Genomic DNA, 10,278 nt, shown 5'->3' with positions numbered 1-10,278 from the left:
CAGACGAGCTGGGGTCTGTCCAGGAGTGACCGTGGCAGCGGTTAACGAGAAACAGCAAGGGGAGAACTGGTTGAAGACTTTATTGTATGAAACATCACTGAAACAAAAACATGCCATTATAAATGTGCGCAGTGCAGAACAAAAGCCTGATCGCGGACGACTCCGCAGTCATATTGGCGAGAGGCAGGGAGTGTCGCTCGGCCGGACAGTCCATCCCGGGAACACGGAGCGAGATGCGGGGACAGCCGGGGCTCGTAAAACAAAGTGACGTAGCATCACAGGGGTGACTCCCGCACATTCAACGTATTACAAAGCGCCCCCCCACCAACCGACTCACACCCCCACACACACACAATGCATCACAAGTAGGGCTGTAACGAACACCGGAACTCTCAGGAGTTCGCGAACCACGCAAATATCCGCCCCCCACAATATAGTAAAGTTCACGACCTAAAATAGTCTTCATTTATTTCAATCAATGTACATGGATGGAACCTAAAATGAACAAAATGTATGTCTGTGCGCTGGGATTTTATTTAACATTAAGCATTTTTTTAAGTAATCATTAAATCTAAATTATTTTTTGAGATCTCAATCATTTTTGGCGAGCTTCCGTTAAATTACTATGCTCAGTAATAACATTTCAACACGTATAATTTGGATGCCTGATCTTTATACTTTTATACCACATACTTTAACTTGCGTTTTTTTTTTTTTTTTACAGCCAGCTCTCGTTGCAGAACTCCCTCGTTTCACAGCTAGCTAGTTTTATATATTCAGAAAATCGCCATAAATCGTGTAAAAACGGTAATACTCCCAAAGCCATCTCTACTGTCAAACAAAAGTAATGATATGTAACACATCCATACTTTTAACTTACATTGCCAAATGTTAAATGTATTAAGAGTAACAACATTATCTGTATTCTGTTATTACAAATTTGAACAGTTTGCAATAAAAAAAAAAAATCCAAATAAAGAGTTAGTTTTACTTTTCTATGTCTCACAAACTAGTTCATGTATTGCATTGCGATACATTTAGTCTTGCCCAAGGCACGCGCACGGTCACACACACACACACACACACACACACACACACACACACGCGCAGGAATTATCACGTTGCCACACATGCATGCTCGCATGCACACACACAGCCTGGGAAGACACTGCTCTTCTGCTTCTGGCCCCGTACTGTGTGAAGCACCCCACAGGTCATCTGACAGTTTATGGGTCAGTCTGCGAGCTCGGGGAGGGGGGGGGGGGGTAGATGACTCTGACATCTATAACAAACCAGGGCAGAGAGAGTGTCACTGACATCTGAACACACAGCAGGAAATGCGATAAAGGGCCAAGAGCTGCTTCAGGTTAGCCTTAGCATGGGTCCCAGCTCCAGTAACACTGGCAGGCCTGCTATTAAGCTCACCATCTATGCAGAAAAGGCCCGCGGGTGGAGGAGGGGCTGTGACCCTTCGAGTGAGAGGCAGGCCCACGCTGTCGGAGCGCCTCTATGTGTTGATATTTGGACGTGATGCTCTGGCTCTTCTTGACGGCTGGTTTATGCGAGATGGAGGGACGTGGCACCAGGGTGGCCTGAAAGAGCAGGGGGCAGAGAGAGGGAGAAGGCCGTCAGCCGGCCCAGCAGCCGCTCACAGGGGGCAGACAGAGGGCCGTCAGCCGGCCCAGCAGCCGCTCACAGGGGGCAGACAGAGGGCCGTCAGCCGGCCCAGCAGCCGCTCACAGGGGGCAGACAGAGGGCCGTCAGCCGGCCCAGCAGCCGCGCACAGGGGGCAGACAGAGGGCCGTCAGCCGGCCCAGCAGCCGCGCACAGGGGGCAGACAGAGGGCGGGGGCCGTCAGCCGGCCCAGCAGCCGTGCACAGGGGGCAGACAGAGGGCCGTCAGCCGGCCCAGCAGCCGCGCACAGGGGGCAGACAGAGGGCCGTCAGCCAGCCCAGCAGCCGCGTACAGGGGGCAGACAGAGGGCCGTCAGCCGGCCCAGCAGCCACGCATGCACACTTCCATTCCTGGATGGTAAGACAGTTGCTGTAAAGAAGTCGTGTTAGAAGCAGGCTGGGTGCCTCACCATGAGCGGCTTGGGAACATCTCCCTGGCTCCTCACAGGAGCCGGGCCTTGGGCTCCTTGCTTTCTCTCAGGACTGGCAGAGTGCAAACTGGACTTCTGAAGAAACCACAAGACTGTCAGCAACCAGAAAGAACCGCCTCACGAGCCACAGATACCATGATCAATATTAACATCTCTCCCGCCTGTGGGTATCGGTTTGTTGGACGCTTTTCTAAATTATGAAGAATTTTACCCACGAGCTCTTGTATAGCAAATAGGAGTACCAACCGGAGGGGTAACTTTTTTCAGTTTTGCTGCTCTGTGATTCATCAAAGGCACATCAATTTTCCTAGAATAAAAAAATTCAAAAGGTATGAAGTTAAATGAATGGATGAGAAAGACACATAGAACAGCGGAGAGAGAGAGACTAGCAGAAAGAATTACACAAACATATACCTCTCTATCTTGAGGCCAGAAAAGCAGCTGCTCTCGTCTCGGGGTGAGTGCTGGTTCTGCAGTTTGGAGAAGCGCTCATTCAGAGTCAGGCTCTGCTGGGATGGAGGGCTGGAGTAGTTCCCTGATGGTAAAATGGGACTGGGGTGATTGATATGCATGGACTGGACCAATAAATGCACACAGCTCCCCCTGCAGTTCAGAAGCAGAATCACATCAGCTGTTCAGCCACCCAACATGCACACAAGAGAGAATGAATCACCTGTGTCGGAATCCTGTGCCCTCCATGAGGCGTTAGTTCGTACAGCAGTTATGGTCCCCATGCCTCGTTGCGAGACAGTAACAAGGTCCCGGGAAATTTGCCTGTCTGATGGGGACGGGGAGTAGCTGTCAGGGAAATAGGGTGGGGTGTGAAAAAAACGACAGATGCACTTAAGATGGGCCGAAACTTCACCAGAGACATCAAAAATGAATTATTAATTTCTACACGATATGAAAAAAAACCCCGCAATATTTAACTAATTTCTATTAAACAGAGTTAAAACCAAACCAGGTCGTACTTACAAAGAGACTTTAAGATGCCATTTGCTGGTGGGATGTAGCCTTGTGTACAAAACGCAGAAACACACGCAAGCAGCCAGCTTGCCTATGAAATCTTAACACTCCTCTTTGCCACTCAAGATATCCCATAATGCATCCTGTCTAGGCTCAAGATGGCAAACGGCCATTTTATACTCTACTTCCTGCATTAGCAAGTAGATGGGCAGATTGGCTGCGTACCGGTCAGACCGCCTTTGCCACATTCATTGAGAAGATGCGATGATTCATCGCAGTTCCTACACAGGAACTCCGCCTCTTTACATTTATTAATCTTTCAGTGTGAAGGAAGGGCAAGGTAGGAACATCCAGCCATCCGGATTCAGTGCTATGCAGTGGCCGTGCTCCCTTTGAAATCCTAAAGATAAGCAGCATTGTGCTCTAATTATTTGACCAGGTGTGTTTCCATGCACCTTAATCAATAGGTTTTCTTACAGATCTCTTCCACATTCCAAAAGATTCCAGTGAGCAGGCTCACAGAGAAGTGTCCTCATTCTCTGGTCCAAGGCTCCTTATGCTACATCTGTGGGGCACAGTAGGGGAACAGAAGCTGCTGTCCTGGTTCCAGTTATAGCAGCGTACTTCAAATTACACTCACTGCCTAGGCAACATCCAGCAGGCTCCCACCGGCCCGCTTTGCTGATAGTGGCTGATGTAAGCCAAGCGATTGCTACTGCTCAAAGACCAATTGGCATAGACATCTTGCAGAACTCCTTGTATTGGTGAGTTGGAAACAAGTTGATCTCCCATTAAATCAGGTAGGTAAGTAGCTAAGGGACCAATGCTGCTCAGGTGCAGTGCCTTTAATGTTGGTGCAGATACTCTAAAGCCCCTTTGCCTTTGTGTAGTAAGTGGAGAGAGGTCAACAGCAGACACCCAATCATGCTGTATCATCAGACCCTTTCAGACCCACAGGAACGTAGCAGGAAAGAGTTGAGTCTTGAACCAAAGCTATGCGGCACTCCAACAATTTTCTGAACTGGACCATTCCACAGCATCCCATCTTCGGCCCATTACACGGAGGGTTGATTGCTGAATCTTCCGACATGGACGCCACTGAAGTCCAGGGGAGACAGCTGGGTCCACGAGCCGTGCAGCTTTGCAGAGACAAACGGTAAGAGCTCCATCCTCAGAACCAGCCAGGTGCTCTTATGAAGGGCCAAGCTGGTGGGCACCGAGCACAACGTTTGGGAGACCATTCAGTTTGTGTAAAATCCAGGATTTCCCACTTCTCCTCACAGTCTCCTCAGCTTTGATTTAAACTTCATCCACCTTAGAGGCCTGTTCTTCTGGCTCCCATATTAGGGCTTCCTTGGGACCACACTACACTTTCTGGGAATGCTGCACTTCCCTCGCTGTTACGCGAGAAAGGCTGAGTACTTCAGCCACTCCAGTGACGTGCAAGGTAGTAGTGGACAGGACAACATACAGGCACGGGCTAAGAAACGCTGGGAAAGGCTTCATGGGATTCTCAATAACGCTGACAATATTCAAGTAACTCCCCAGAGAACATGACCTCAGCAGGAACGTGGCAAAACGCTTAAAGGCCGTCAGAATGCAGGACAGGCAGACTCTTGCAGATTTATGGGGGGGCTGACATTTCAATAGAGCATTTTGCCGGGCGGGTACCCTCTTCGTTTTGGGATACGTGATAAAGAACAGATGAAAAAGCTTCAACTTATCTGTGAAGCATGGGCTGGCGGCCTGCCCGCTGGTTCTAACGGAGATACCGTACCTGTAGGTGCTCAGGGTGTGGCGCGCGTCCACCTTGATGGTGAGCGTCTCAGTGCTCCTCGGCCGCCCATCAGAACCTTCTGGGACTGGTGATTTGCGGGGGACCTTCTTCAGGGTTTGTTTCTTCAGCGTGCAGACCTTAGCCACCTCCTGAGATGCTTCCTTCCTGTCAGGCAGCGGCTTCTTCTTAGCCCTGTCCTTCTCAGGGGGGTTTCTCTGCTTTGGCGCCTTGTCCTCCTCTTTCGTATGGCATGGTGCCGTGCTCAGCTCTGAGGTTGCCCTGAGCATCCTTCCTTTCACCAGCCGGCTCTTGTCCTTCAGAGAGAGGGGCCGACCACCGAATCCACGGGAGGACACGGGTCGCTGTGACACCTCCCTGCACGCTCGCTTGGCCATGTGCTCGAACTCCGATCCTTCATCCGGGTTTCTTCTCTTCAATGAGGGTCTGGAGATCCTGTCTTGGGGGGCATGACGGGATCTGGGTAAGGACGAGGAGGGGGGAGAGGAGGCGGCCACAGAAGTGGTTGTAGAGGAAGGGGCTGGCCTCCATTTCGGGGATGCCGGGGGACGACGGGGGCTGGGCTTGTGTCCCCACTCAGTGCTCCGCCTGCCCCCATCCCTCGCCATTTCGTTCCTGCCACGTGTCATAGCGTCTCGCTCAGCAGACCACCTGCATATCCATCAGAGAACACAAACACCTCATTACACAGCAGCTCTCAAGTGCTCAGTGGACGTGCCCTCAGGTTAAGTTACTCCGCTATCCCCGCCATATCACCCAAACCTGCTTGCTGCTATCCCCGTGTGAAGCTTGCCGTGTGCGCCTCACTGATAATACAACGGCGCGGCAGTGAATACTCTGCACCCATTTCTGAGGCCTACATCTGAACTCCACTGTTCTGTTTCTCTATTTTGTAATTAATCGTTTTACCCAGCCTGCACCAGCACATGGCTCCTGTACCTCTCAGGAAATGAGCTTCTTCCATGAAACTCCTGGGATTTCCGCCAAGGGGACAATCTTCGCTCCCCAGAGCGGGGGTGACCGAAACCCCCCTCTCCATTCCAGTGCTCTCCATGCACGCCCCCCCCTCTGGGTCCGCGTTCCCTCCCTGGCCTCAGGACGGCAGCCCAGCCCCGCTCCTGCTCGACACCGTGCTGCCTGTGCGGTGGTGGGGACGGTGTCCAAAATCGCCCATGGCTGCCCTCGTCGTAAAAATGGGGAGGTGACAATGCAGGGCCATGTCCCCGATAGGGTACGCGGGCAGGAACAGGGGGGCGCTGGGGGGAGCGGCGACCTGACCACAGCTCTGGGTGGGACTGCCTTCTGTGCTCACGTTGGTATCCCGGTGAGACAGGGTATCTGTGGGCGGGGCTGTGTGACCGCGGCCCCCAGCGAGCATGCTCAGCGGGGGCTCGCTGCCTATCCATGTGTGCCGGCCTCCGAGTAGCGTGGAAAGGCAGGTATCCTGGGTGCTCCCTCCTACAGGGCGACTCCCTGTGCTCCCTGAAGCGAGGGCTGTACACATCCGCATCACGCATCCCTCCGTAAACCTCCTGGCAGCCATGGGAGCCTAGAACATGCCTGTTTATGGACAGAAGTAGACTGTCAGGGTGGAGGAAGCTTGCTCCAGAGAGCCTCCAGGACTGCTGCTCCAGCACTACATCAGACAAAACATCACAGGACGCGTCAAACAGAAGGCTGACTGCAACCAAGTATTACTATAAAATTACTTCCTAGCATTAGGACAGCCATTGCTACTCATTTAACAGGAAAGCTAATACAGATACAGTATGTTTCCATGATAACATTTTCAAAATGTGAATTTGCTCTAGTGCATTATATATAGAGTGGTACCTCGGTTCTCGAACTTAATCCGTTCCGGACTCCGGATCAAATCCTAAAAAGTTCGAGTTCTGATCGAATTTCTCCCATAAGAAATAATGGAAAACCAATTAATTGGTTCCCGGCCCCCCAAAATTACACCTAAATGTGTTTTTTTTTTTTTTTTTTAGCATTTAAACACAAAATGAACAGGATAAAACAAGAGCATTTTTTTCTTAATGGCTTCCAAAACGATAAAGATCTTATCCCAACATTACCCCTATCCTGCCCCGATCGTCCGCTCCTTCCGTGTACCACGCCCCCTCGTTAACCTCGTGTGGGATCCCCATGTGATCAGCCGTTTCTGGTTGTTGTCATTAGTCCTCTGTATTAAGTCCGCGTTTCATTTTGTTTCCCCCAGTCCGGTCACTGGGTGCGTTCGACTTGCTTGCAGCGGTGGCTTAAAGCAACGCATTCTGATCCTGACACAATGCATTACGGTTAGATGCATTGCGACCTCTCACCCGGCTGCACAAACTGGAACTGCCTCCGTGACGACACACCTTTGCCCTTATTGGCTGAAGAGTTTAGTTACACGCATGACGTTTGTATCCCAGGCAGTTCCGATGCGTAATCTGCTATTTCTCCCGAATATCACGTAAAGCACTGGTTTTCAGTTAATTTAGCTGGTAAAATAAAGTTTAAATAAATGACATAAATGCTCTAATAGTACACGTAAGTTAGTGGTTTATTTATTGTTAGTTACTGTAATGTTGCGCTGCTTTATTTGGTTAATCGTCCAGTCTGAAGAAAGCATTCAAGTAAGAATTGCATTGTAGCATGACTCATTTCCTGGCAGGTACAATTTAAATTAGGTCAGCGTTCACAATTCGACTTCTGATATTCAGCTCGTGTTCTAGGTCAAACTGGTTTGTTCGACTTTCAAGAAATTTGAGTTCTAGTGAGTTCAAGAACCGAGGTACCACTGTATATAATAGGGGACATTTACGTATAGTAAGTATATTGTAATGTTGTCATTTGTTTATGTGTGATTTCATCTGCGAGAAACATCAGGGGGGTATTTTCCATACGTCGCTTAAATCATCCGAGATCAGATGCCTCATGTTGGATGAGTTAATGCTGGTGAAACTCATCCGGGATAAGTCGGTTTTTCAAATGCAGCAGTGTAGTAGATTAGTCTGGCTGGATCCATTCATCCAAGATGATTGCGCGCACCCCCGTTGCTTGAAAAGCCCATATATATTGAGTCTAGAAAACGTGACCGGCAAGTCTCTCATTGGCTTCCACAAAACATCAAAAAACAGGCCGCAATTTTTCACGCAACCCGAGCAGGACCTTTTATTAGAGGGTTATGATGAGTTCAAAGATTTTATATGTACTAAAGGAAACCCATCAAAAGGAACCCAAACCAGAAAAGACGGCTGGCAAAAAGTCTCCGACAAATTAAATGTGTAAATAGTTTTTAGTTATTGTATTTATCACTTGAATGTAGTATTACGTTTCCAAAGTTTCATTATTATTTTATTGTCATAATTACAGATCAAATACAAGCACAATCATGCAGGACATGGAAGTTAAAGTGAAGTACAAAAACATACTTCCAACTGGTAAACACAACATTTCATTCATATACGTGTGTGTGTTAATTTTATGTATATGAAATGTAGGAAATCTAACATTTATAAAACATGCCTTTTGAAGCTAATAAGAAGGCAGACAAAACCTTTGGAAATTATGGGTAATGAGTGATTTTTTAATTCTTTATAAAACTAACTTTATTGCGTGTATATTACCTGCAATGGCTTAAAACGCCTCTTTAATTGCCTGCACTCACAGGTGTCCGGGAAAAACAATGAAACCCCGAAGGAAATATTTCAGGCCCAAACAGACTTTGCGAATTGCCTGGCAAACTGTACTCTTTGATATATTTTCCGCATCGCCAGCAGTATACAAAAAAGTGCCAATATCTCAAGGCAATGCAAACTGTCTGTGTAGCTGTGAGAGCCCGACTTCGGCTAGTTGGACTTCTACTATATGGAGCTAATAAATCTCTAAGATGTGATATTCCATCTCGGCTGTAGCGGTATCTTTCGAAAAGAATATCATCCGGCAAAAATAAAGGACCTTGCCGATCGCTTAAAACCCTCTCAATTTGAAATTAGGATTATTTCCTATCATTTGTGCATCGATTTCAATTGGTCGCTCATCCATGAATGGCGAGTCCATGCCTGAACGGAGTTCCATGCACGGACACTGATTAAGTGTGTGAGCTAACCCTTGCTCCGAGCAGGTTTGAGGGTTTGGATGTGCTGCTATGACAACACATCCAGCAAGAGTTTCGAAAAACCGACGGATCCAGGATCATGCCAAATCGTCAACAATTACATCCGGCGAGTATAAAACGAGTAATTACGTATGAAAAACACCCCCCAGGCAAATGGAAAAACCAGTTGAGCCGTCCTGCAGAGGAGCACACACACCTGAATCCCCTACTACGTGCTTGTTGTGCTAATCTTCCCTTCTACGCCTTTTAACTGTTACGATAAATAATAAAGTGGTCATTTAACATCCTAAAACTTGTCTAAACGTCATGGTTCAAAAATGTCAAGGGGTGAGTGAAAAAGTAAAGCTTCAAGTACTGAGAATCTTGAAATATTAAAGCGTTTTGAAAGGAATTAGATACTTTAAGACTCTTACTCAAAGTAACTACTTTATGCGCATTCTCAGAGACAATGCCGCGGAACAACTGGATTCATAAATTTCTTAGCTATTTATTTATAACACCGTCATATTATTCTTTTTAGGTGTTTCTGTAGCGCAAATTTGCTTAACGCGTGTTTTTTCGCGGTATATTAGAACATACCGCAATCTTTCCTGGCGTTACGCTGCACTCACCTGTGCTTCTGCCGGGGTGACTCGGCGTAAGGCCGGACCATATTCAGCGTCCAGATGGATCCTGGGGGAGGGGGGGGGGGTGAAAGGACGTTATTCTTAGTTCCATCCCCTAAAACACACACTTAAAGCACACATAGCAGCATAAGACCGACTCTCTACAACTAGGCCACGTAAATATGTTAATAGGTGAGTTGCACGAGCGCTTAGCAGCGTATGGTAATGGTTACTGCGCAGAAACAAATGCGGTCTGTCGGCACGTTTCTCGGGGCTAACCAGCTAACAAGTCAACACGATTCACAGAAAAGTCACCCAGCTCCAACTGCATGGCCTTACTGTACATTATATATACATATATATATATATATATAAAATCTATATATTATCTAACGGCTTCGCTTTCACTGCTACAGAAACATACCTTAAAAGCTCAAACGTGTCACACAGCTGACCGCCATAGGCTACGTCCTGTAAATCTACCACACTGCAGTTACCTTGGTAACTTCTACTGACTTATACTAATTCCCGAGTGATTCATATAATGAGAAACAAGCATTCATGTCCGACTTAAGAAATTATTTTCTGCTCCTTATCTAACTACAAACGAAAGCGCTAATTGTTAAGAATACAATACTTACGAAAAAATGCCTTAGATACCGGAAACTGCGTGGACACGCAGTGCGTACGTACGTGTTTGCGT

At 47.9% G+C, this 10,278-nt stretch overlaps 1 protein-coding gene across 3 annotated transcripts; it reads right to left on the bottom strand.

Moving 5' to 3' along the window:
- Nucleotides 1-64: 64 nt before the first annotated feature.
- On the bottom strand, nucleotides 65-10,210 carry LOC111857258 (uncharacterized). Of its 3 annotated transcripts, XM_023837913.2 has the most exons (10): nucleotides 10,000-10,210; nucleotides 9,582-9,642; nucleotides 5,805-6,425; nucleotides 4,848-5,516; nucleotides 2,778-2,902; nucleotides 2,519-2,639; nucleotides 2,351-2,411; nucleotides 2,084-2,179; nucleotides 1,426-1,592; nucleotides 65-1,282 (listed from the first exon to the last, which is right to left on the bottom strand). In XM_023837913.2, coding segments are annotated over exons 2-10 (1,902 nt in total). In that variant the 5' UTR covers nucleotides 9,623-9,642; nucleotides 10,000-10,210; the 3' UTR covers nucleotides 65-1,281. The 3 variants fall into 3 exon arrangements, 2 of the variants coding, with proteins under 2 accessions (XP_023693681.1, XP_023693680.1); XM_023837912.2 differs by lacking the exon at nucleotides 65-1,282 and having other exon boundaries at nucleotides 1,289-1,592; XR_002841330.2 differs by lacking the exons at nucleotides 65-1,282; nucleotides 1,426-1,592; nucleotides 2,084-2,179; nucleotides 2,351-2,411 and having other exon boundaries at nucleotides 2,625-2,639; nucleotides 3,080-5,516.
- Nucleotides 10,211-10,278: the final 68 nt, after the last annotated feature.

This window comes from Paramormyrops kingsleyae, chromosome 24 (genome assembly GCF_048594095.1).
Source record: "Paramormyrops kingsleyae isolate MSU_618 chromosome 24, PKINGS_0.4, whole genome shotgun sequence".
NCBI lineage: Eukaryota > Metazoa > Chordata > Actinopteri > Osteoglossiformes > Mormyridae > Paramormyrops > Paramormyrops kingsleyae.
This window is presented reverse-complemented; position numbering and strand designations above follow the sequence as displayed.

Excerpts from the sequence above, each read along its gene's own strand:
- LOC111857258 (XM_023837912.2), bottom strand. The coding sequence starts at position 9,622 with ATGGTCCGGCCTTACGCCGAGTCACCCCGGCAGAAGCACAG. Across the intron at positions 6,426-9,581 it reads TCACCCCGGCAGAAGCACAG|GCATGTTCTAGGCTCCCATG; the intron begins GTGAGTGCAGCG and ends GTCCATAAACAG. Across the intron at positions 2,903-4,847 it reads CACACCCTGAGCACCTACAG|CTACTCCCCGTCCCCATCAG; the intron begins GTACGGTATCTC and ends TTTCCCTGACAG.